The 27,463-nt window shown below is 40.4% G+C and overlaps 2 protein-coding genes across 2 annotated transcripts in view; both read left to right on the top strand.

Moving 5' to 3' along the window:
* LOC139437447 (septin-14-like) overlaps positions 1 to 15,421 on the top strand; it is a 104,543-nt gene extending 89,122 nt beyond the window's left edge. Inside the window, exons 4-6 of the transcript XR_011647249.1 lie at positions 9,426 to 9,548; positions 11,705 to 11,815; positions 15,341 to 15,421. The gene's annotated coding sequence lies outside the window, so the exon portion shown is untranslated. The remainder of the gene's footprint in view (positions 1 to 9,425; positions 9,549 to 11,704; positions 11,816 to 15,340) is intronic.
* LOC131275514 (transport and Golgi organization protein 1 homolog) lies at positions 1,516 to 22,903 on the top strand. The gene is made up of 11 exons (XM_058286184.2): positions 1,516 to 1,593; positions 5,474 to 5,560; positions 15,341 to 15,481; positions 15,587 to 15,665; positions 16,509 to 16,564; positions 16,659 to 16,746; positions 16,907 to 17,045; positions 19,504 to 19,604; positions 20,707 to 20,786; positions 21,724 to 21,880; positions 22,837 to 22,903. The coding sequence occupies exons 1-11, from the start codon at positions 1,516 to 1,518 to the stop codon at positions 22,848 to 22,850; spliced, it is 1,020 nt and encodes a 339-aa protein (XP_058142167.2). The 3' UTR covers positions 22,851 to 22,903.
* Positions 22,904 to 27,463: the final 4,560 nt, after the last annotated feature.

Raw genomic sequence — 27,463 nt, 5'->3', positions numbered from 1 at the left:
ATTGTGTATCTTATGTGATAGTCTTGTTCCGTCAGCCTTTCACTGCAGCCTCTCGTGTCAGCTCGCTGACTTGCTCATCTTCTTTACGAGTCACTGGACACTGAACCCAGGACCTCCCATTTGGAAGGTAGGTGCCCAAGGGTTTGAGCCATATCTCCTTCCCCCCAATGAGTTTAGCATGCATCCATGATTTGGGGCTCAAATCATTATTCCATTGATCATCAGAAGATGGTAATTTACTATTTCCATTATTCCTTGTACCTTCATTTCTTGGTAATCTCCTGTACAGAAGAGATTTCTCCTCTTCCAACCTCCTATTTAAACATTTAAGAGTATGGGTGGCTTGTGGATACTACCTTTTGCTGTTTTCAATGTGTTATAAAGCATCGTTGCCATGATTCACTTTAATGCTCAGGTTGTCCTGATTGGATCAGTGGCAGCCCCTTCAAGGTCGTTCCTGCCCCTTCCTCCCACTCTATTTTAATAACTTTATTTCAAATTCATAAAGTAAAATAACAGAAAAGGCAGCTCAACTAGTTATGGGAGCATAACTCCTAAAACGTTCTCTCTAGGCACTTTAATCTCATGAAATTCCAAATACCAACTTACCTGTTCTTCTAGTGTCCAAAAAGATACACAGATAAACACAGATTACTTAAATGACATAGTCAACACCTCCTTATTGAGAAACATGAAGAGAAATAAAAATGCTTAATCATTTTCATATCTCACAACACCAAAGTGTTCGGTTGAGCTTTGAAGTTGACTGGTAACCTCAGCAGATGCCGCAGTGAGAAGCTACTGGTCCTGGGTGCATGTGAAGTGCTCTGTAGCTAGCCTACCCTGGGTTGACTGTGCTGATGTTTCTTATACCCTAAGCCCCCAGGCTTAGAGCAGAGTGACCTTGAAAACGTGGGTTGAGAACAAGGGAGTTCCGTAGAGGAGGGGGGACCCAAAAAGCCAGGAGTCGGATGGGGCGTCGGGGAAGACAGGAAGAGCTGGGTGGGGAAGGACCAGAATTCAGAGGTCCGCCAAGGCTCCAGAGAGGAGCTGTCCTTGGGATGGAGCAAGGTGAGGCTCAGGGGCGGGGGCGGGGCATGTGTAATAAGAGTGTGGGCGCGTGAAGGTTCCAAGGGAGGTGATTGGACGAGGGAGAGGGTTTAAAAAGCCCCGTTGCCAAGGGAGCGGTCAAACAGGAGAAGACTCGGAGGACGTGGAGCTCTCGTCCTCCTCCTGCTCCTGCTAGTCCCTTTTCCACTCCTTGTGTCCTGCTAACTTGGTATTAATTACCCTGTTGACCTGCTAATCTACTGACTAGTGTCTTAACCCTCCTACAAACCCTCTCCAGCGTATCCACCTGTTTCCGCCAGATTCCCACCCCCATTCTCTCCCACCCAGATTCCCACCCCCTATTCTGCCCCACCCTCATCCCCTCCCCACCTCGCCCCCTCCCCTCCCCGCCCCCCTCCTCTATCCCGCCTCTGCTTCTGGTCCAGCGTCCCTGGAGCTGCTGACATGGAGGCGCTGGAGCAGCTCTTCTGGATCCTCCTGCTCTGCTTGTCCTGGCAGGTGCCTGGTCACCCACCCGCCAGTGTGAGCAAACATTGCGCAAGCCTAAATTCCTTCCTGGTTATTGGGCGGTTAAAATACTGTGGTTTAGGATTTCGGTGTTCCTAGAGGTCTTTGGGCTCCAGCTCTTCTCTCGCAGACCCAGGACTTCAGCGCAGGTTTCTTAACCAGACTGAACTGCTGCCCACGTCGAGTTCTGGGTCTACGGCCTTGCTTGTTCCAGGCACGGGAAAGGCTGAAATGTTGGAAACGTTGAACAGCTAAGCTCTAGCTTTTAAAAGTAAGGCCCTCTTGGAGAGTAGATGTAGATCAAGTGGATGAGCATCTGCTTCTCATGTACAGGTCCCAGGTTGCATCACGGGTACCTCCTCAAAATAAAATGAAAACACCAATTCACACTGAGGGACGGATTTAGCTCAGTGGATGTGCGCCTGCTTACCCTGTACAAGGTCCTGACTTCAATCCCTAGGACCTCCTTTATATATAGCTCCGATGTTAGCCTTTTTGCTCCTGGAAGCTCTGTTTAAGATCCTGCTTTAGGTGTGCAAGTTTAGAGTTCATCCTGTGTGTACTTGGCTTTTTTTCTAGAACTACATTATTCCTGAAAGTCCGACAACCCTGGGAAGGCATTAATGATTGTCTGTCAAAAAAACAAAATGTGTCTGCACACCGTGTTTTCCTGTTTTTCCGTGGCTTTTTAGCAACTTCTGGGTCATCCCTTTCCTTCAGCTCCTTCAGATGACCTTTGCTTCTGGAGTTTTCCCACAGGAGGTCAGTGCCAGCTGGTTTGATAGGAGCCCTGAGAAGTCGATCAGATGTGGAAATCAGTGGCTGTGGCCTGCTTGGAAGTTTACAAGGAGGGGAGGGGAGCTTGGCAAGGAACATGACCAGGAAGGGACTGAGTTAACATCCTTCCAGCATGATATGTGTCACAGGCAGACTGTGGATTATCCACAGGTCCTTCTTTGATGTCCTTAGGTGTGTCCAAACATGGAGAAATACCCGGTTCCAACTCTAACAATTCACTTTTAAAAACCTGCAAACTCTCCCCATCCCTCCCCCACCAAAAATAAGTAAACAATGAGATTTGAAGAAATCCCACTAAGGGAAATAGATTTTTTTTTTTTTTTTTTTTTTTTGCTTAGTATATCCCAGATTCCCAGGCAGGGACCTAGAAAAATTCAATGTACATTCAAACATAGGAGCAGAATCCTGGTCACTTCATTCAATACAAAGAAGAATCTGTTTGGTTTCTGTGAAGACTAACAAAGAAAAATATTTCTTATTTGTAAATAACCTTTACTCTTGGAACAATTAGGGGGGCGGCGCCCTTTGCTGCGTTTTTCACACAGGATAAGCTCTCTCTCTCCTGACCTCAACTTTGAGCATTTGGGTAAATTGACGTCTTGTATCCCACCGCCACCGTCCCTTAAGGCCATGTCCACCACTGGAAATCCTAGAGTTTCAGGTCAACTCTTACTCTCTGTACTTTTACAAAGTGCATCCTCCAGGCCCAGCCAGAGGGAATCTCTGTTTGAGAATGTTTCCAAGGTGCTTTGTTGGCATTGTCTTCTCTGCCTTGTTCTGTTGTTCATTTGTTTGCCTGGCTTTGTCTCCCTTAGAAAGGCTAAGGCTCTGTCAGACTCTTGTCCATCCTTCTACTTTCCAGGATTATTTCCATACAGGGGAGTGGCTCTTATTTACGTGTTTCCTGAGAATTACTTATAGAGAATTTGTTCTGTTGAAGCAATATGCTACTTGATTTTCCTAATTAAGTTAATGATTCCTTGGGAGAGGTGAGTTACAGAGGTTAAAATCAAGCATCAGAAAGACGGGTGGTTAGACATAAAGATAATTCCCATTCCCATGGTCTCAGGGAAAAAGTTCAAACAAAAGCAAATGCCCTTCTTGACTTCATATATCTCTGATTTCTTTGCTGCATTCATTCAGATTTTCCTTAGAATGAAAAGGTGGTTTTTCCCTCAACCTCCTCTATCATTTCGAGCCTTCCATGTAGGAAACTTAAAATCAGCTCTTCTTAGCTCTCAAAATGATTGTTATTGTGTCTTCATTTGCACTCTGCAGTATTACTTTTTTCATATTTCAGATATTAACCCTCAGAACTGCAGCTTTTAGTGCCCTGTCAATCTTGCTAATGCTCCACTTTGAATACTGGTGTCCAAACAGTTAACAGATATAACTAGTGTCCACGACTGGGGATGCTTTACCAGAATGTGACTAAGATGGCATTTGGCATTTGGCTTTTGTGGGTGTTTGACCCACATGCTTACTGATTGTGCTGAGAGCTATTGTTCCCTTTGTGACAGCGGCTTCTGAAGGTGAAAATGTTAGGTCGTTCAGAGGGACACGTAAAGTGTGTGCCCAACCTGTGAGCTACATTTGCTCCTCTAGACAGAGTTGTTTAACTTTTTAAATTTTTTTCAGGAAGTACTGGGTATCGAAACTGGGACCTTGTATATGGGAAGCAAGTGCTCAACCACTGAGCTCCAACCACTCCCCTCTAGAGGGTTTTTTTTCCCAATATACTTTTTAATGTTTGAAAGAGAAACTTAGATTACACAAATGTTACATACACAAAATTTAGAGGATTCTCACGTGTCCTGCTCCCTAGCCCTCCCATATTTTCCCACATCAGTAACATCCTTCAGTAGTGTGGTACATCTGCCACAATTGATTAACATATCTGGGAGCATTGTCACTAAGTGATGATTATAGTTTACATTGTAGTTTACACTCTCTCCTGCACATTTTCACAAGTTATTACAGATAATCAGTGGCCTATATCTGCCATTGCATTGTCATTTGGGACAATCCCAAGTCCACACCTGTTTTTCCCTCTCCCTCCCCTCAGAACCTCCATTTGCCACTGTCTCCACAACCATCATAAAAGTTCTTCCATTGCTAGGATCACATTGAAAGGTTTTAACTGATGTGAAACCAATGTCTGGTGTGTGGATTACTGTGAATACATTAAAAATTTATTTTCTCCTCAAACACTCGTAAAATATACTTTTTTAAAGAATGATATCCTTACCTTTTGCTGCACCAGTGATACACTCAAGAAATTTAGGGTAACGGACTTTGGCCCAGTGGTTAGGGCGTCCGCCTACCACATGGGAGGTCCGCGGTTCAAACCCCGGGCCTCCTTGACCCGTGTGGAGCTGGCCCATGCGCAGTGCTGATGCGCGCAAGGAGTGCTGCGCCATGCAGGGGTGTGCTGCGCCACGCAAGGGTGTCCCCCGCCGTAGGACAGCCCCATGCGCAAGGAGTGCGCCCCTTAAGGAGAGCTGCCCAGCGCGGAAGATAGTGCAGCCTGCCGAGGAATGGCGCTGCCCACACTTCCCGTGCCGCTGACGACAACAGAAGTGGACAAAGAAACAAGACGCAGCAAAAAGACACAGAAAACAGACAACCGGGGGAGGGGAGGGGAATTAAATAAATAAAAATAAATCTTAAAAAAAAAAAAAAAAGAAATTTAAAGGTGAATTCTTGCCAGAATTGTGTTTCTAACCAGACTGGATTCTCATAGCTTTTATCTCACATTGTACCTACAGTCCACCCTTTGCAGATCTTCTGTCTACTTGAAAAGTTTGGCCTTATGTGTCCTGTGTGCAGAATGAAGCTGAATGCTGAAAGAAAGCTTCAGTGGTTTCAGCCTAAATATATTCCTTTTTATTTTATTTTTTTCTGCCTAACAATATTCTGTACTTGATTTTCATTGCAGTGAAGATCCCAGTGTAATAACAACCGCAGCTATCTAGCTTCTCAATTCTGTCAATATTGACAGCTATTATCTGTCTCCTCACAGCTAAGCATTCTCTCATGATTATATGTTGTACGCAATTGTAATTGGTCTTTCTCCTTTTGCCTATTCTTTCTACAGGTTGGGTGTACTTTTAGATATTTCTCAACGGATTTGATCAAAGCAGTTTATGAATTCACTAATGAAAAACTAGGATACCTTACTGATGTAAGTTCTGGATATCTCTTTTTTATTCTTAATGATAAACTGGCTTGAAGTTCCTAAACTGAATATCAATAATTATGGAAAGTCCTTGAATATTTATTTAATCAAGGAAATGAAAAGCTAATAGCTTGTGTATTGCCTTGATTTTCTTACTGTTTTATTGAGCTCAAAAAAATGCACAGCAAACAGCATCTATTTAAAATGTACAGTTGACTGAGTTTTGCTTTAGGTTCAAACTCATGAAAGCAACTTAACAATGAAGATAGTGAACATATCCATCACCAGCAAACACTTCCTTGAGCCCCTGTGTAATCACACACGCCATCCCCACTCCCACCACAAAACTCTTCACCCACTGACCTGCTTCTATCAATATAGATTAGGATTTTTGGGGTAGAATTTTATATAAAAGGAATCATAGAGCATGTACTCTTTTTTTCCCTGTTTCTTTCACTAATGCAATTGTGTTTTATTTTGTGCTGACCTCGACATATAAAATAGGTGCCATTTTATCCCCTTTATGAGCACAATTCAGTGTCATTGATCACATTTACAATGTTGTGCAACCATCATCATCACCATCCATTATCAAAACTCTTTCACCCAAAACAGAAACTCTTTAACATTTAAGCAATAACTCCCCACTACCTCTCTCCCCTAACCACTAGTAACCTCTAATCTATTTGCAGTCTCTGTGAATTTCCTTGTTCTAGAAAATTTCATATACATGGAATCATACAATATTTGTCCTTTTGTGCCTGGCTTATTTATTTATTTATTTATTTACTATGCTTTCGATTGAAGTTAATAGATCACAGGGAATGTTACATTAAAAAACAAAAAACATAAGAAGTTCCCATATAACCCACTCCCCACCCCCCACATCATTTTTGTAAATTGTATGTTTTTGAAGATACATACAGCACACAAAAAAAGTTACAATTAAAAATATGAGTGGAATATATTTTTCCAACCTTTCACTTTCAATTTATTGTTATATAAATCACACTCGAAGAACACATTTTGGGGCACTGCCGCACCACATAGACAACAGTCTACCCTGTAGTTTGCACTCTCCCCCAGCACATCCACTGGGCTGTGGCAGGATATATAAATCCAGCATCTGACCCTGAAGTATCACTTAGCAGAGTGGTGACTCCTCCTCTTGGGTTCATTGGTCTTACCCAGGTCACCTAGCAGGGAGGCGAAGATGGTCAACCTTCACACCAGGGAGTCGAGAGTGCCTACAGCTGCAAGCAGAGGAATTGCATCCATCATCCATGTGGAATCTAAGCCCCTCTTGTGCTAGAGGTGGAGGGGACATTACCATCCCAGGGTCCACAGAATGGAGGAATAAAATATGGACTAGAGTAGACTTGCTGATAGTCTACTATAGAACTGTTGTGACGAGTAGTAGAAGAAATTTTAGCATCGATGTGGAGAAAGTGGCCATAGTAGTTGCTGAGGGCAGGGAGAGGGAGGAGATGTGATGCGGGGGCATTTTTGGGGGTTTTGAGTTGTCCTACATGATATTGCAGGGTCAGATGCTGGACTTTCTATATCCTGGTTTACTTAACTTAGCATAATGTTTTCAAGGGTCATGCATGTTGTAGAAGGCCTCACAGTTTTCATTGTTTTTTATGGTTGCAGAATAATCCATTTTATGTATATACTGCATTTTGCTCATCCATTCATTTGTCAGTATATATCTGGGGTATCTCCAATTTTTGGCTATTGTGAATAATGCTGCTTTGAACATCAGTGTATAAATATCGGAGTCCCTGCCTTCAATTCTTTTGGGTATATGCCTATGAATGGAGTTTCTGGTTCATATGGTAATTGTGTGTTTAACTTTTTGAGGAAACACCAGACTGTTTCCCACAGCAGCTGCATCATTTATGCTCCCACGAACAATGAATGAAATTTCCAATTTCTCCACATCCTTATCAAGCTTGTGATTTTCTGACTTTATAAGAAAAGTCATTTGAGTGGGTGTGAAATGGTGTCTCATTGTGGTTTTGATTTGACTTTCCCTAATGGCTAATGATGTTGAACATCTTTTTGTGTGCTGATTGACCATTTGTTTGGAGCTGTCTAGTTGGTCACCTTGCACTCAAACTCCTCCATTATGAGTATTAATGAAATTAAGGTCAAATAAATGTAGCCCTGCAATCCTAAATGACCTTCATGTTGTCCAAAGCCACAGCTGGGACTTTTGATGCAAAGCTGAGGTCCACAGTAGCCAAAGAGGGCAGCAGCAGGGCTGGTCAGTTGTCTGGGTTTGGCAGAAAACTCTAGTATCATTGTTTTGAGATTTATCCATCATTTTATACATATTTATATTGTATGGATATACCATAAACTTATAACATAAACCCAAGAAGCATTCCTTCTGTGGGATTATTCCAGCATTTATTTGAAGTTTGTAATTCTGTGAAAAAGGGTTTTGGAATAAAAATACAATTAGGTTTGTCCTTTAAATTATTCAAACTCTAGCCTATTAGCAGCAGTCATTTTTGGAACTACCACACTTCTTGTTCAAGAGAACGGTCATTTGTATGGCATTCGGTTTTGTGTACCTCTTAATCAACAAGTTCAAATACATAAGGTTGAATATTTAACATTTTTATAATTGCTTAATCACAAATCTGGCTGTCCATCCATCCACCCATCCACCTACCCATCACCCATCAACTTGCCCCCCTCTCATTCTCTCCTTCCTTCCCTCCCTTCCTCCCTCTCTCTCTCCCTCACCCCCTCTCTCCCATGCATTCGTCATCTTATATTTGGTACATTTCAAACTAAATTTCAGACATCAGTACAGTTCCCCCTAATTCTATGGCAATCCTTAAATAGAGCTCAATATCCTTTCATGGATTACTTCATGATGAGCCATTTACAGAGAATGAAACATAGGTACACCTCAAGTGCGCATGTACCAGTGTTTGCAAAATGCACATGCCAGTGTAATGCAAACCCCTGTCAAGTCATATTACATTATCATCATCTCAGAAAATGCCACTGTGCCTCTTCCCAGATAATCTTATCTTCACTGCAGGTAAATTTTGCCTGTTAAAAATTTCATGTAAATGGACCAATGTCAAATGTACTTTACTTCTTGCTTCTTCTGCTTGGAATGGTGTTTTTTGAGATTAACTCATCAAAATGTGGGCTCACTAAACCATTCCTTTCCATTGTTGAGTCATAATCTGTTGAATGACTATTTCTATGTAAAGTACAGTTTTCAGTGAAACAGTTGGAATTAAGGTATCAACCTTTCACAACTATACAGTTAAATCCTGAGTAGTCTATCTAGAGCACTTATCAAGAGCAGTCTGAACTTACACAGAAGAAATCTTTGTCTTCATTCACATAAGAGTGTAATAGAATGACAATCAAGAATCTTACAGAAATTGCAAATTATTAGTGTCCTCTTAATATCATCACATTGGTTCTATATACTATCTTAAAAGGTGATTACTTCTAAATTGAGTCATCGCTCCATTGTATTTTAAATTGTTTTGTTTTATGCATTGTAAAAATCAACTTATCTCAGAAAAACTTCATTCAGGCAGAACCCACTACAGTGTTACACATTGGATCAGGTAGGGCCTGTAGTAAACTAGAAGCCATTTCCTACCTAAGGACTCCCAAATTTTCAATATTTAACAACACCAAGACCACAAAAAAAAAAACATGAATCTGCCAACTGCAAGTTTTTCTTAAGTAGCTCCTTCCTTTGAAGAGTTTTTGAAGGGTGTGGTTATCTGTTTGAGGCAGATTTAAAGTGACTATCAATAATTCAATGTATTTGCTGTATTCTATATTTCTTTAAGGCTTCTCACTGTTTCAACTATTATAATTTCAGCTACTTGATATCCTGCCTTACAATTTCCTATGTGGACCTGATTTTTATGGATATGCTGTCAACTGTGTGGCCTCCTTAGGAATTATTTCAGTTGCTATTTTCTTCTGGAAATTTATCCTAGCTGTGAGTATATTAAATTAACTTGTAGGCATACTATGAGTTATAAAAAAGTAGCACTTTCATATACATGGTTCTTTTATGTTGTGTTAGATTAATAATGTACACATAAATTAATGCTTGAAATTGAAGCTAACCTTGTAAAATAATTCTTTTAGAAAGAACCCAGGGAAAAAGAGAACTGTATAAGCTCAATGAGAAATCTTCAAAGTATAAATTCTTTATATCAAAAAGTAAACATTGAGTACCAGGCAGGCACTTTCATACACTGTTAGAATAGTGAATTCTTACAACTATCCTCAAAACCAGTTTCATAATAAGTATCTGAAACCCTAAAATGTTCCTATGTTTTCATTCAGTATAAGTGCATTTCTAGAAATCTAACTTAAAGAACTAGTTAGACATGCATTCTAAGATTTTGACCATGGATATTTAATGGGATAGTCTTTGTTAGACTCCAAACCTGGCAGCAAACTAAAAGCACAATAGTAGGGGACTTGTTTAACTCATATATCTATGCATGTAGTCATCTAAAAGGATCTATTTTTGAGCAATGGAAGAAATAAGAAATCCCTTTGCAAAGCAAACATTTGTAGTATTTATTATAAAAACAACAACAGCATAAAGCCTGAGGCCAGAACTAGGACCAACTTAGTTGACATTTAAACATCACCCTTAAGGAATGAAATGACTTCAGACTCCAGATAAAAGTAGGGTCTCCTGTTCATGTTTTCTCATATTCCCTCATCTTTCTAGCACATTTAACTGACAGAGGGGACTTTGGACGTGATTTGTAATTTAGGCTCTTTTTAAAACATTAATGGAACAGAAAGTAAGACCTTAGTACATTTGGCCTTAAAGCCTCAGTTTTAAAACATAATTTGGAAAACATTATTTTGCATAAAATGAGCTTTGCAGGTGACTGCAACTTACCAGTTAAAATGGCCAGATGCTTTGTCTAAAAATCTTCCTAAAGTTGGGTGCACTTTCCCTGTTTTCTTTATTGAAATGGTCCTAACATGGTAAATAAATTTTCCTCCTTGCATATTGATTGGAAAATCCTTAGAAATCTAAGGTTCCTTCAGAAGAAGGAAAAGTGCACAATACAAAGGTGAATGGATAGGTAGAAGGGGAAAGCATGTCCTATTTCCCTCCCTGTTTCTCTCCTTTCAAACACCCAACCTCGGTTCCTATTTTCCCAGAAATCAGCTGTCTTTATCCTGAGCCTGCTGCTCTAGCACAGTTTTTGGCTGTTGAAGCCCTTGTTCTTGCTCTCAGCTGCCTGCCCATGTCTCCTCCTGCTCTCCCTTGTCTTCTGCTTAGCGTGACATGGGGAGAAAGGAAACTCATTGCCTTTTGAGAGAAGCTGTGATGTTAGAGGTATATACATCACTTTCCCATTGTCTCTGGATGCATTTTCCAAAGACAGCATTATCATAAATGATGTTTGGATGTACAATAATATTCCAATATCTCAGCAAGGTTTTGGGGCTGGGTTCAGCATCTGATGGCCACTTTTAACATTTAAATGTGGAAATATGCTCCCAATGACCCTTTACAAGGGGTTAAATGGGGTCCAGGCTGAATTTTACGGAGTCATAATTCATTTATCTCTTCAGGGAATGACTAGAGATTTGGAAGCACTTTTGTCCTTTCTGGAAGATGTTGGCCAACATTTCTTTTGTTGTTCATGCATTTTCCCTAGAAGTGTCCTATTCATTTTGCGATTGGATGACCTCTGATTTCAGTGGTCTGGGAAAACCATAGGACCTGGCTTGTTGGAGTTCTTTCTCAATTCGAAGTTAGCTAATTCTCACTAAAATTTCTACAATGCTTTCTGGTTAGGGAAAGAGGTATATTTCAGTCCAAAGATTTTACATTTATTTGGTTCCAGCTTTTTTTTAAAACACTTTGTGCTTCTGGACCTCATTATGGCTATTGCAGTTGAGATGTAAATGATTTCTGAAACTGAAGCTTTAAGCATTTTTATTTTCAATTCTCCTACTTTTCCATTATAAGCAATAAGTAGATTCGTGCATGTGTAAGGGATAAGTAAACAGATCTTTAGTTACAAAATAATATATCTGCCTTAGTGCACCAGTCTAAAATTATAAGTAAATGTAATAATTAATTTTTACTGACCTCAATATGGCTTGCCTTAGGATAACATCACAACACTTTCAGGACCTAATAAACTCCTGCATTACGTAAGTCAATCTCTGCATGTTACATCAGAATCTAAGAGACATCAAAATGTCAAACATCAGGACTTGGTAAGAGTTTTGCTGCTGTTAATCATTATTTGGCTTTTGAGCCTTTTTGTATACCAGGTCTTTCGAGCCCTGTGTTTTTCCATGCTGTTGAAAGCAGTATGAGTTGGGGGTCTTGGGAGTCTGGGAAACCGAGGCTTCTTTTGACTCTAGAACTCCCAGTACTACTACCAGAATGGCTTTAATGGCTTTTTATATTTATATTTAAGGGCTTAAGAGGTACGTTTTCCCACAATTCCATGGGTAATTTTCACACCAATCAGCAATGCCCTCCCAGAAATGAATCAGAACAAAAAAACTTTAAGTGATAATTCTTGAGATTTCTCCCCAAATGGAATAGTCCTACCCCTCATAATGAAAAAGAAAGAATTTTTAAGTAAATTTAGCAATGTTTTGAATCACCATTATAAAAATTTCATTTGTGCTATTTCACTTTTAAAAACTTTCCATCTTCTTTGCTTTCCCCTTGTCGTGTATTCATCAAACTCTCTATGTTGTAAACAGAAAGGTTGTAGATGCCATGAAATTTTATGCCTTCAAGTATTTCCTTCATTCTTTACTTCTTTATGTGATTGTTCGACTAGGTACAAAATGGATCAATTCCTTTAACCTGAAATATAAGGGATAGGTTTGAAATATGAGTTGATGTTTCTCCTTTTTAGCCTAAGCCCCAGTGTTTCCTTTGAAATTCTAATACATTTTTCTTCCTACCTTATATGCAAATGACATACTAAGAAAAATCTAGAGAAAAATTAAAAGATATCATTTTCCCAAATGCCTCAGAATTCACAGGGGCAAAGCTGTCTATATTTATTTCAGAATTTCATTCTATGCTTTAGCTTTTATGAGAAATAAGTGTTTTGTGTCTTAGAATATAAAAACTGTGTGATGGCAGAGCAGATGTAGCTCAGTATTTGAACACTTGGCTCACATATATGAGGTCTCAGGTTCAATCCACAGTACTTCCTTAAAAAACAAAGAGACCAAAAATTCCACACACATACACACACAAAATTATGATATCTTGTTGGAATAAGGCACAATGTTTTATGTGCTCCTGAGAATTAGTTCTCTAGTAGGAATGTTTTGTTTTGGATTAAAATTAAACATCGTGACTCTTCATGGTAGTGAAGCAAAGATAAACTGTTAAACACTTTGAGATCAAAAAGAAAGGGTTTACCGTAAGATTGAGAAGGAACAGATAAAGAACAGTTAATTCCAGTGATGATGTTAATCAGGGTCCTGAGAAGCATCACATCTTAAATGTCTCTTCTCAAATCTCTTTGGTCAAGAGATGTGAGTGCAAGATTTCGATGCACATTTACAGATTCACAGATTTTGAAATGTGGCCTCAGGATCAAGGCATGTGCAGATTACTTATCTCTTCTGCATTTCTCATGCACAATTTCTTGTAGCCTTCAGGAAGGTGACTCTTTATTCTGTCATATATCAACCAGTTACTAACCTAAGTAGCTCTCAGGAGGTGATGATGGACAGGCTAATTAGGCCAAAGAATCAAGGTTTTGAAGAGCCTCCTTGAGCAGTTACTGCTTCAGTTGACCAGGTGAGGTGTCATCATGTGGAACTCTAGGCCTGGTACAGTTTTTTTCTGGAGACACTGACAGGCTCATCCCTTGACAAGGGAAAGAAATCATGTGATTTTCCTGCTTATTAAACAGTTGCTTGTGTGCAACAGGGTTTTCTGAAGGATGCTCCAAATTGGCCCTGTTTCAACTTGCTAGACAATTGTTGTGGGTTGAATTATGTCTTACAAAATTCTATATGCTGAAGTCCTAATCCCCACTACTTCAGAAGGTAACCTTATTTGGAAATAGAGTAGGTACCAATGGATGTAAACAAGTTAAAATAAAATCATTCCGGAGTAGGTTGGTTCTTAAAACAAGAGAAAGTTCGGACAGAGTAGAAAACACAATGGGGGTGACTGAGCAGAGAATGACAAGGATTTTCAACAAAACAGCAAAAGTTAAAAGATTCATGGAACGGATTCTTCCCTATAGATTTTGAAAGAAGCCTGGCTTGCTGACATCTTGATTTTGGAATTTCAGCCTCCAGAATTGTGAGACAATAAATTTCTGTTTTTTAAGCCACCAGTTTGTGGAACTTTGCAACAGAAGCCCTAGCAAAATAAGACAACTTTTGGTCCCAGGAAGTGGTGTGCTGCTGTAACAAATACCTACACATGTGGAAGTGACTTTGGAATTGGGGAATGGGTAAAAGCTAGAAGAATTTTGAGACGTTTGATAGAAAAAACCTACATTGCCCGGAAGAGATTGTTGGTAGAAACATGGATGATAAAGATGATTCTGTTGGGGGCTCAGAAAGAAGGGACCTGTAGACAAAGATTATATTGTCTTAGAGAATATGTAGATCATCATGAATGGAACTCTGCTAGGAAGAGGAATATTAATGGTGTTAATGGTAAGAACTTAAAGGAAATGATTGATGTGTTATTGTAAATTGGAGGAAAGGTGATCCTTGCCCTAAAGTGGTAGAGAACGTGAGAGAATTGTGTTCTGATGTTGGATGGAAGGCAGAATTTGTAAGTGATGAGCATAGACATTTACTTAAGGAGATTTCCCAGGCAAGTATGGAAGATGCAGCCTGGTTTCTCCTTGCCACTTATCATAAAATAAGAGGGGAAAGAGATAAATTGAAGAATGACCTGTTAAGCAAAAAGGAACCAACATGTCATTTGGAAAATCCTCAGCCTATCCAGATAGTTTGCTCTGGAAACAGGGCCTAGGATGTGGCTGGACAACCATTTGCTATAAAGATGAGGTGTGTGACTTGTGGATCCGAAAACCATTTGAACAGAAGCCAGGAAGGGAGATGCAATTATCAAAGAAATACATGCAGAGGGTCCTCTCATCTAATGGCTTGGATAACCCAAATTGGACAGAAGACCAACAAGATTTTTCACAACTTTATATCAGCAGGAAAGCAGGCAGCCATCCTGGACTGAGAGGGACAGAGATGTTGTAGAATGAGGAAAGAATGACTCCAAGGGTCCAAGTTTCCCAAGGTCATACGATGGGTGTCCTTATAAGAAGAGGAAATTTGGACCCAGACAGACAGAGCAGGGGACACCATGTGATGATTAAGGCAGAGAATGCTTTGGAAGGTAGAAGAGGCACAGAACTGGTTTTTCAATATGGATTGGAAGGAACATTGTCCCTGCTGACATCTTGATTTTAGACTTGTAGTCTCCAGTACTGTGAGAGGATTTCTGTTGGTTGAAGCCACGCAGTTTAGGGTACTTTGCAAACTAAGGCAACAGTTATTTCTGGGGCTGCAAATACCCATTTCTATCCCCACTCTAGCACTGAGGGTGAGGCACCTGATCTGCTAAATTTTAATCAAGGCTTTAGGCTAGGTTCTAGAGTGCTAAGCTGGGAGTGGGGCATGCCTTCTCCTTCCCTGCTCTAGTCTTGTGGTACTAGTGTCTCTTGAGGAAAAAATGCCAATTTATTTAATATGGGTATTTTTTCTTCTCTTCTCTTGCAACAGGAAATCAATGGCTGTTGTAAAGAGCACATGGAGCTCAGTGAAGAAAGCAAATCCTTGGGGAAATCTCAGAAAGATTTAAAGGTAGCTCTGACTCCTGAAGATAATATTGAGGGGGCACTGACTCCCAAAAATAATATTGAAGTAAGATCATTCTTGTGAACACAGTTTGAAATCTAATTAAAAGTGGGAGACTCTTTCTCATTCTCTCTTGTTCCTTTTTTGGCTTTAACTAATTGCTTGGTGCAGTTGAACCCGCTACAAGGCAAAGAGGAAACTAAGGCCAAAAAGACAGGAGGAGATACATTAAGAAATAGAACACTGACAGGTAAGATCATTGTCAGGGAGCTTAGACCACTTTGCCTTTAGTCAAGTACCCTCCTGATACTCTTGAACTTGATGTATCTCCTCTCAAGTATTGATATTGTAGAGTCTTATCCTTGAATTTATTTATATGTCTGCCTGTGTCGGTCTGAGGTAGGTGCTGGGCACTAGGGAGCATTGGAGAAGCACAGAACCCTAAACCCTTCCCCCATCCCTATGGAAATTAGATACATGAGGGGAAGTTACAGCAGCATGAGATGGATCTTGCCCCTCTAAGTCTTGCACATTTTCCTGTCAGGTCTCATGCGAGGATGGACTTGCTTCTCAACACATGGAGATGGTCATTTTGTTGGTGCTCATCACCTCCAAAGTATCTGTGTGGTTTCGAAACCCACAGGCAGGGTTAGAACACAGAGGTGCTGAGAGTCACCCACTGGGTATTGGCCTTGGAGGTGGGGATAAAGGAACAACAGTGGCCTTCTCTGCTGGTGGTGGACATGTTACTAGAGCTATTCCCCAAGTTGAATATCACTTGCGGTACACTGTGGGTCCACTCCTGGGAGAGTTAGGGCAGAACAGAGGAGGGAATGTTGGAATCAGCCCTTTTTCCAGACAGAAGCAGATCTTGGTGAGAAGGGAGCCATTCTCGTCCCTCCTGCCCTAGGTCAAAAGAGAGAACTTTTCCTTCTACACACAGTCTTCATTCTTTCTAAATTTTCAATTATATTAAAAGTAAATTACCCTAATGAATCTTGCCTCCTTATTGATGTTGCTTTTTTTTCAATGTTTGAACATGATGAAATAATTGTTCAGTTTCTTGGAAAGTTTAAATTCTTGTTTTTTTTAGGTGATTGCAACAGGAAGGTGGACAATCAAATGCCTCAGATGGTGGATGTCTTGCAGGTATAATTCCTTCTACAAAGTACCCTAACTGCTGCCTGGGAGTTCCTACTATGCCTCACTTGTAACAAAACTTTCTCCCTGTTGTGACTTTTAGGCCCAAAATGCGGTATCAGAAAATGAAGATCTAAACCTGTTACAGGATAGGCTGAGAGCCTTGACGATCAATAAAGATAATGTGGCAGGTAGGTTCCTTTTGAGAAGAAATTCCCATTCAGTGGAAATGATTTTACATTGTGAAGGTAAAGAATGCTTTCAGGATTCTACCTCTGTCCTCAGCCCCCTATCCACATTTGCATGTCCAAGTGAACAAGTTGCAGCTAAAGAATGTTTTGTCCTTTACAGAATGCTTAAAGGAAGTAGAAAATGACTACAATTCATTGCTGTCTTTGAAAGCGTCAATGGAAGAGGAATGCAGATCCGTGACGGTGAAAACAGAGTCTCTCCAGGAAGTCCGTGAGCAGAGAAAGAAGACCATGCAAGAGTAAGAGGTTTATATGTTCACTGTTTCAAATGTTGTAATGAGCAAACCTGAAGACCCATGAACATAATTTTATCTGTTCTCTGTACAATAGCCATAATATATCTACCATATTTAATCAATGTAGAATTGTGCTTCTTCCATTTTGCCTTGAGTTCCATCACCTTCATTGTTCTTTTACAGGGATTCTGGTCTATAATTGAGGGGGTGGGTGGGAGAGGGGTGCTCCAGGTACCACACCATTTACAGCTACTGAACTGCTTCCATCTTTCTGAATATCCAGTGCTCTATATATTTTGTTTTGGTTTGGTTTGGTGTTTTGTTTTTCACCTTTGCTTTCTCTCTGACCAAGTTACTGGATTTGGATTTCTCTTCCATTTGTTTGACCCTTAAAAATCTTGAGTGACTGGTGTGAGGTGATTTTTTTAGTAAAATAAAATCTTCACAGACTTTAAGGATTTCTTAGCTATCGAAGATGTTTTACATTCTGTACTAAATAGAAAACAAATATTCAGACTACACATTATATAACATGATTGTGGTGAGGAGGGTGGGAGTTGTGACCCTGACAGATTTGGGTAACTCATTACTCATCTGGAAGTTATATCTCAAATTGGGAGTGAGGTAACTTTTGAAATATAAACTTTCCTGGAGCATTTTGTGTTCTTGCTGCATAAAATTCCATTTTTATTTCCTGGAAAATGGGCTTTCTGCAGCTCTTGCTATTTTTCTCTGCTCCTACACATGACGCTTCAGCAGCACAAATTTCCCCGAAAGCATGTCTTGCTGAGAAAATAGCTCATTGTTCAGGCTGCTACTGCCTGATGCTATTAAACATTGGAACTGGACCACTAATTTTTCCCTCCTTCTGTGAAACTGGACCACTAATTTTTCCCTCTTCCTGTGCTCATTGAGCAACCACAAGCTTAATTTTTCCTAACATTGCAGAGTGGCTCACTAAATGTCTGACCCACTGGAAAGAACCATTTCTCATTTCAGAAGTCATTAAGAAGAGCTTATCTCTTCCACCATTAAGCATTTGATTTACCTAAATGGCAATTGTTTTTCTTCCTGATATGGATTCAGCTTCTCCCACATTCATCTGACACCCCTGTCTGCCTACTGCATTAGCTCAGGCCCCCATCATCTTTCCTGCCTGGAGAGGCTGAATTATGACCTATAGAGAAATTGGGTGCTAATTCCTGGCTCCTGTGATTGTTGCCTTATGTGGCAGAGATATTGCCAATGTGAATAAAAGTCTTGAGATGGGGAAAGTATCCTGGATTATCCAGGTGAGCCTTCAATGCCATCACATGTTTCCTTCTTAGACAGAGGCAGAGGGCCCTTACACACACACACACACACACACACACACACACACACATACACACACCAGAAGGCGATGTGAAGACAGAGGCAGAGGCTGGAGAGATGTAGCCACCAGAAGCGGGAAGAGGCTGACTCCCCTTAGCACCTCTGCAGGGAGTGTGGCCCCGCCCTTCCAACACCTCAACTTGGGCCCCATCACACTAATTTTGGACTTCTAGCTTCCAGAACTCTGAGAATATAATTTTTTAAAAATAAATGTTTAAAGCCACCAGTCTTTGGTCATTTGTTGCAGCTGCCACAGCAAGTGAATATATTGGCCAGCTTTTCTAACTCCTCTCCTTATCTCCATTTTCCCATCCTTAAGCAACTTTCCAACTCAGATTATTCTCCTTATAGCTGTTAGAGTGTTCTTTGTAGGCTACACCTCCGTTCCTGCCTTCTGGTGGATTCCGGGGCATTCCATGCCCTGCAGGGGCACTTCCAGTTTCCTCATGGGGCCTGGGGAGCTTCCCCTCAGCAGGTCCCTGGCGGCCTCTCCTTGTGCATTTTCTGCAGCTCCTTCTGATGCATCCCAAGCTGCAGCCACTCTGCTCAGGTCCCTTGGGCCTCTGGAAGCCTGTTGGCCTTTGTGTACACTATATATTTTCTGCTCTTCACCTGGCAATCTCTTACCCACTCAGATATTTACCTGCCTCAAAATCTCTTCTGGAGAGATGGATATAAACAAAATGGTGGATAGACATGGAGACTGAATGTCGGCTCATTCCTTTTACTTGTAATGTAACCTCTGAATACATTAGGGTTCCTCTCATGTCATCAGGTGTATGCAATCCTTTCTCTTTTATTTTCTTCCTGTCTTTTAGATTTGTAGTTATTCTATTTTCCCTTGATTAAACTGGGTAGTTATGAGTTATTTCTTCCTTTCCTTTTCTTTTTTTTTTTCAGTCATTATCTGTATCCTTGATTTAATCTCCTAACAGGTCATATTTTCATCTCTTTTTCCTGATATTTAATTCTATTACTCCCCTCTTGCCTTTGTGCTATCATGATAGTGTATTTTAACCTTATATACATTTTAAGCCATTCAAGACTTTTTTGGTATTGTACAATGCATTCTTTTTCTATAATCAAGCTTGTTGGAGTTAATCCACAAAAACTCAAGGCCACAGGAGGGAAGCAAGATTATGAAACCGATTCTGCGAAGCCCTGATGCACGGAAACTTCCACAGAGAGGTAGGGAGCTCTTCGTGGATGCGCAATTCATCTTCTACTGCAAAATCCACTTCAAGGGCTTTTAGTTCCCATGAGTGATCGCTGCGATGCCTGGAAACAATCCCAAGCACTTACTGCAGCCTGAATGGCTCTTGCTTCTGACCCCTGGGCAGGGTGGCACGTGCACCCCCCATGGACAGCAGACACCCCCACCAGGACCTCGAGGTTACTTTTACTTGAATAGAAATCCAGAGGAGGAATTGGTTAGCGCCTACTTCCGCCCTTAAAGTTAAGTGTACAAAGGGGTGTATTTTCCCTTTTATGTGAGAACTCTAATACAAACAACATTTTAGTATGCCGGCTGCTTACCCTGATGAAAATAGGAATTATTCTCCATAGCCCCTGGTGGATAGTCTACTGCAAGGCCTGTTGAGAGAGGGAGGAGTTTTTCTTACTGTTGTGGGAGGTTCCTTTCATTTTGTTTTACCTGTTTATTGTGTAGCACAACACTCATAAATTTATATTTTCTGTAATTTTACTCACCAAGGTAATAAATTTCTATTAATGCCTCATGGGTCTTTCCTCTTCTCATTACATGCATTCATGCATAAAGGTCCATTTTTGGTCATGAATATTTCTATGCTACTTGGTCAGATATGGAAGTCAGATTTTATATTGACTGAAAGAATTTTAAAAATCTTCCTGTGACATGAAGAAAGGACCAATTTCTCAGGTTTCCTGATAGTTTTCCCATCCAAGGCAGTTATTTTAATTTTAATGTGTGCTTAAATTCTAAGTGAGTTCCCTTTATACATTGGGAGATCCTGGTTTTAGTGCTGAGTTCCTGCCTAGAGTGAAGCCCTGCCCTGCCCTGCCCAGAATCGGCTGGTTTGTTAGGAAGCCACCTGAACCTACAGCCAGAGCTTTGTGGAGCTCAGGGGACGGGCTTCCCCTGTGTTCTCAGCATTCATCTCGGGGGTCTGGGAAACCCCTCTGCTCTGGTGAGGGACTGAGTTGGTTTCGAGGGTTTAAGATGATGGAGAAAGAGGTGGAGGGTTTGTTATCCTTCCTCACAGGAGACACGGGTCAGAATAAACCTCAGTCAGTTCTTGGCCTTTTTCAGATCCTGAACCTGCTGCAGCTCCCGTGAAGAACAGCAGCTCTGGAAGTGCACTCCCCCCTGAGGAGGTGGCAGAGGGCAAGGTAAACGCTGCCCTTGTTTGTTTTCAACTGGAACAAATACTGAACGAAACTTTCTCTTTTATTCAAATCCTGTTTTCTGGCCTTACTTATTTTGTGTGTTCTGTGATAATTTTCTCTCTCCATCTCTCTCTCTGTAAAAAACAAAAACAAAAACTCTGAAATCTGACACTGTCCCAAATGAGTTCGCTCTACATAGCAACTTCCATATGTAACAATGTTTTTGTCAGAAAATACATTCCCAGTGCTGCAGGACTCCACACTCTCTGAGAGAACTTCATGCAGGCAAAACCTCCAGAGAGTAGGTGACCCTTGGTCAGGGACCCCTTTTGTCAGGGAACGCAACAGAGTGGGTACGAGAAGGGGCTTGCAGGCAGACTGTGTGGCCCTGGCAAGTGATCTAATTCCTCTCAGAATCTCCTGTTCCCTCAAATTTACAGCAGGGTGGTCATCCTAAACTTGCAGACTTCTGAGAATCAGAGAGAAGACATGATAAGATTGTGAAAGGGCTCTAAAGAGTATCTGGACTCCCCTGTGCAGAGCCTAGAGTTTTCACTTCGTTTCATTTTGTGTTCATCCTTTGTAAATAACCATCTATTACGGTGATGGTGAAGCAGGGCTGGGAACCTTCCCAGCACTGGGATAAGCTTTTTTTCTTATTGTTAATCAGTTGGAGATTATATTCATCCTCTAGGCAGGCTCTTGCCATTTCCTGCCTCTGCAGACACAGGCAGTGACGCGTGTGGTGTCATTGGCCCCCTCCCCTCGGCTGTCATTGGGACCGAGAGGGAGAAGTACAGTTTCAGGCACTGATTCTGCTCTTTGGAAACCTTGTGGAGGGGATGTGCCAGGTGCTGACACCTGCTGCATTGGGTTTTGGCTTTAGGCGACAATGGTGCTTTTGTTGTGACATCAAAATATTTCAAAACTTTACCTGCAGATCAATACAGATGCAAGAGGATCCCCCTTTTTCCCAGGATCCCCCCTCATGCGCTACCCCATGGGAGGTCCTCTGTCAGCGATGCTACGATATGGGCCATCTCTGCCTCCCTGGTGGCCTCTCGGGTCTGACCTGCTGCCTCCACCTCCACCAGTTGGTAAGATGATCAGAACAGCATGAATGGACTTATAAAATGGACTCTTCCTTTCTCTCATCCCTTCCTTCTAGAAAATGTCACAGGTAGTTCTACAGAGCTTTGCAATGTGAGGTAAACCTGCCAAGGACACTGTGACTTTCTTCAACTTTCTTAAGACACACACTGGGCTGCATCATCTCCCCCCACAGAGTCAGGCAGCAGGTGTCTCCTGTAGACAAGGAAAGAGGCTCTTTATAGGAAGCCAGAAATGTCAGTTCTGGGGGATGTATGTTAAACATCCGCAGATAGTTCCAGGAAACTGGAAGGGATAAGCCTGCTCCTAACTTCAAGAGCTGAAGATGTCCTGTCTCAGAAAGGACACACGTGATAAACTACACAAGGTGTGACCACGAGTAATGGAAGCACCAGGGAAGGGCTCCTGTGTGCAAAAGAGACTTTCTGTGCAGCCTCCTAAGACCTTCAGTTTTATTATCTATGAAACAGGAATAATACTTGTTGTATGAGGCTTGTGAGGATGAAGAGATACAGGACATTAAAGAAAATATCTGACAAAATATCTGGTATAGGTTGGACATTCTTCTCACAGTTTAAGTAAAAATGTTTCCACACAGAGAATTATTAAAAGATGTTTTTGAACTGTTTTAAACTAAACTAAGATTATCAACAGTGTAGGTCCAGAGATTTGCAATCACTACTTCAAAAAGTAAGGGGAAAGACCTCTTTTATTAAAATTCAGCTTCCACAAGATAAATAATTTTAAGATGTGTACACAGTTATTTAAATTCAGAGATCTCTATCTGCTATCTGAAGACAAATTTGTTTTCATTACAGAGAGACACACAGATGTGGGCACTCACAAAAATATCTTCAGGGGGCCCAGAAATATTATAAAAGAGAAAATGTATACAGAAAAAATAGGATCAGACTAAAATAATCAAAACCTTTTTGCTTTACAGGACAACCAGTTTGAGATTTGACAGACCCCCAGTGGCGTCAGCATACCATAGCTATTTTAAATGTTCACATAAATAAAGTTTTTCGCATAAATGAAATCATTCATATGTGGTCTTTTTCTGACAATCTTCTTTCACTTAGCATGATGCTTTCAAAGATCATCCATGCCATACCATATATCAGTACTTCATTCTTCTGCCAAATCATATTCCATTGTGTGATATATCACATTTTTTAAACCCTTTCATTAGTAGATGGACAACACTTGTGTTTTTTGGCTCTCGCTCTAGTCAATGACCCTTTTTCTACATTTTGGACCTTATCACCTACAATACAGTACCCCTGAATTCCCAGTGTTAGTCGTTTCTGATCACTGCCTCCATTGCTTTTTTTTTTTTATTTCTCTCCCCTACCCCCCCCCCTCCAGTTGTCTGTTCTCTGTGTCCATTTTTCTGCCTGTTTTTCTTTGTCTGCGGCATGGGAATCGGTGTTTCTTTTGTTGCATCATCTTGTTGTGTCATCTCTCTGTGTGGGCTGTCATTCCTGGGCAGGCTGCACTTTCTTTCTCACTGGGCGGCTCTCCTTATGGGGCACGCTCCTTGCGCGTGGGGCTCCCCTATGCGGGGACACTCCTGCGTGGCAGGGCATTCCTTGCGCGCATCAGCACTGCGCATGGGCCAGCTCCACATGGGCCAGGGAGGCGTGGGGTTTGAACCGCGGACCTCCCATGTGGTAGACGGACGCCCTAACCACTGGGCCAAGTCCGCTTCACTCCCGTGCCTTTTTAGCACTTTGCTTTTAATACAGACAGGTAAGGTTCACCAGACATTTGAAGAAAAATAGGCTGTGAATGAGTCACCAAAAGAAATGAAGGAAAAAAGACAATGCACGGCACCTTCAGTTTTTTAACAGAAAAATTTCCTACCTAAAAAGCCATAATCAGCAGCATTATCAAATAGGAGGGTATAACAGAGATGTTATCAGAGACACAAGGTCAAAAACATTTGCTTTCCATGAACTATTTTTTCTCAGGAAGCCCAGAAAAAAATGAGGGAGTAACGAAAAAAGTAAAAGTTGTTGCTTCTCGGGAAGAGGGGAATCCTTAGCATGATGAGAAGGAACTTCCAGGGATAGCAGCGGTGCAGCAGTCCAAGAGTTCACCCAGGGAAGCTGGGAGCAGTAGGGCAGAGCCCCAGGAGGGATATCCCCAAAGAAACAAGGGAGCTACTTACTGTGACCTAATCAGAGGAGTTTGACAGCTGGGACAGAGAAGTTTCCAGCTATCTAGTAAAACATCGAAAACTAAACAAATGAAAAAAGAGGCAATTTACAACACCAGAGAAAACATTGTCTCCTTTAGAAAAATAACTCAAGTATACCGTGTTGTTCACTGGTGCACAGTCTTCATATAGGAATGATCATGTAAGCACCTATTATTTTTTAAAAATGAATATAGGTCTTTTGGAAGAATAAGGGAGGAAAATTACATGGGTGGGAGAGAGTTGGAGTGAAAGAGCAGTGAAAGACCCTCATCTTTCACTGTAGTAGAAAATAACTTAAAGTAGAAATATCAACAAATTGCAACATAAGAATGTCATTTAGAATAGGGAAGTAAGTGGCAGGAAAAAAAATGTGGGTTTGGGAGAGGTGGGAAGGGAGGATTCCTGTTTTTCAGTGTAAACCTTATCTTGTATGACTTTTACACTACGTACATTAATTGCTTTGTAAATTCAATTGTCGTTTTCAAGATAAAGGAACCAGAACTGAAAAGATTAGTGAGAACTATGAGAAACTAACTATTTAATTTAAGTAAATAAAATGGAACCATTGATGAGGAACGATTATCTTCTTTACTGTCAGAAGATACATAAAAAAAGAAAAGAAAAAATTATTACCAACACACACACACATGCAGAAACACAATAGTCCAAATCGGAAAAGTGTATGAACCAAGGCACATAACAAATTCATATGGGGAATTTTCAACTAATAAACTTCCAGGGGTTTCAGATTCTTATGTGCATTGCATATATAGTTGGGGGTCACGATGCTTGATTCTTTCACTTTATTTAGTGGTTTTTCAAAATAATGAAAAGTAATGAATTGGTTGCTTAGCATCCTCCAAAACTGATGGAGTTTTCTTTCTACGTATCATTATATATGCATGAATTTTATATACATGATTTGTTTTAGCCCACTAAAGTTATTGTTATTGATTCTAAAATATTAGTAAGAGGCTCTAGCTTGCTCCTGATTTCTTTTTTTTTTATTATTATTATTATTTTAGATTCATTGATCATACAAAATGTTACATCAAAAAATATAAGAGGTTCCCATGTACCTACTCCCCACACCCTCCTCTCTTCCCACATCAAGAACTTCTTTCATTAGTGTAATCTGACTTCTTTTGTCTCAACAAAGAAGTCTTTGAGAGCTTCTTTGAGTGGATTATCTTGGGCAGATCCCAGGATTGGGGTTCCCAGACATAATTCCTTCAGTGGGAAATTATATCTAGTGATCATTATCTGAGAGCTAGGGGAGCTGATTGCTCTGGGTAAGTCAGTGTATCTAGAAATTTTATGTTCCTTCTTTTTCGAAATATAAAAATCTATCATCAGTTCTTATTTTAGACTTCAAACCAAATTCAGGACTACAGGATTTTTACTTGACTTCTTTGGGCATCTTTATGCATTTGTTTTTCTTCTATGCTAAAAATTCTAGTTGCCAATCTTACCAACATACATTTTTATTCCTTATACCACAACACACGCTCAACTCAGAATAACAATACCAATATTATCACCAGTTTTTTCATTATAAAAAAGTTTAAAATCCTTTTGAAAATAAGGAATTTTTAATAACATTTGACAAAACATTAGGAAATGGAATTCAGAAATATATAAAAATCACCTCAAAGTTTTTTCAAATGAATAAAAACCTATGGTAAATTTAATAAGTACTTAAACATACAAAAGTTGAAAGCATGCATCTCCAGCAGATCCACACTACAAGAAATGTTCCAAGGTGTCCATTAGGCAGAAGGAACAAGATGCCAGTGAGAAATCTAGATCAATACAAAAGAGTCAGCAGCACTGGAAATGGTTTATACATGAGTCAATATATAAGATACGTTTCTTCTTTTAAAATTTCTTCTAAAGGTGATCATTTTTTAAAATAACAACAAACTACTGTGGGGTTTATAACATATAAATTTAATGTGTTTAACAATAGTAGCATAAAAAGGTGAGATGGAAGTAAGTAGAAAGATACTATATTAAAGGACTTATACCATACATGAAGTGGTATAATGCCTCTACCAACAGAGATAAGTTAAAAATTTATACTACATGGAAGTGGATGTGTCTCAAGCATTTGGGCTCACAATTACCATATAGAAGGTCCAGGGTTCAACACCCAGGGTTGCCTGGTTAGGTCAAGCTCTCCCACGCGATGAGCTGGCCCACGCATACTGATGGCCCATGATAGAATGCAAAAAAATTTATACTACATGGAGCATGTGGCTCAAGCGATTGGGCTCCCATCTACCATGTTGGAGGTCCAGGATTGAATTTCTGGGGTCTCCACATGAATGCAAGCTAACCTACACAGGAAGCTGGCCCAAGCAGAGTGCTGGCCAGCACAAGAGTGCTGGCCCATACAGCAAGGTGACCCAAGCAAAGAGCTAGCGCAGCAAGATGATGCAACAAAAAGAAACGAAGAGAAGAGACAATAGGAGGCACAGCAGACCAGGGAGCTGAGGTGGTGCAAGGGATTGAGCACCTTCTTTCCAGTCCAGAAGGTCCCAGGATTGTTTCCCAGTGCCACTTAAAGAGAAGAAAAGAAGACACAGAAGAACACATAGCAAATGGACAAGGAAAGTAGACAATGTGGGGGAGTAGGAAATAAATATATCTTCAAAAAAATATTTATACTATAAACCCCAAAGCAACAACTAAAATTATAAAAAACTAAGTCATGGCTAATAACTCATATAAGGAGATGATATAGGATTAAAGGACACTTTAAACATTTATCCAAAAGAAGGCAGAAAGAGTGAAAAAAACGATAACAAAGAACAGAGAGGAAAAACGGAAATAAATTGCATCATAAACATATCAATAAGCACATGAATATTAATAGTCTAAAGACCTTAAATAAATGGCAGAGATGATAACATTGGATAAAAACTGAGACCCAACTATATGGCCAAGAAGAACTTCACTTTAAAGATGACACATAAAAGTTAAAAGTAAAAGGGTAGAAAAAGATGTCCCATGATAACACTAGTCAAAAGAAAGCCAGAGTGTTTATATTAGTATCAGACAAAGAACACTGACAGAGATAAGGTCATTTAATAAAAAGGGACAATTAATCAAAAGGCTGCAACTAGTCTAAACGCCATGTGTGCAATTACTAATAGAGCTTCAAAACACAACAGCAAAAATGAATACAACTGCAAGGAAATATAATCGAATGCACAGTTAAAAGTCAGTGATTTCAATATCCTCTCTTAGAAATTGATGCAAAAGCAGCCAAGACTTGAGCTACACTATCCACCAACTTGACTTGAGTGATCTTTATAGAACACTGCATGCAAACATACCTGAATAAACATTCTCAAGTACATCT

This window comes from Dasypus novemcinctus, chromosome 23 (genome assembly GCF_030445035.2).
Source record: "Dasypus novemcinctus isolate mDasNov1 chromosome 23, mDasNov1.1.hap2, whole genome shotgun sequence".
Classification (NCBI taxonomy): Eukaryota; Metazoa; Chordata; class Mammalia; order Cingulata; family Dasypodidae; genus Dasypus; species Dasypus novemcinctus.
The sequence above is the reverse complement of the archived record's forward strand: the minus strand, read 5'-3'. Positions and strand labels throughout refer to the sequence as shown.

Coding starts and splice junctions, on each gene's coding strand:
- LOC131275514 (XM_058286184.2), top strand. CDS start 1,516: ATGGAGGCGCTGGAGCAGCTCTTCTGGATCCTCCTGCTCTGCTTGTCC. Junction 1,594..5,473: donor CTGGTCACCCACCCGCCAGT/GTGAGCAAACAT, acceptor TTCTTTCTACAG/GTTGGGTGTACTTTTAGATA. Junction 15,666..16,508: donor AAGAAATAGAACACTGACAG/GTAAGATCATTG, acceptor TGTTTTTTTTAG/GTGATTGCAACAGGAAGGTG.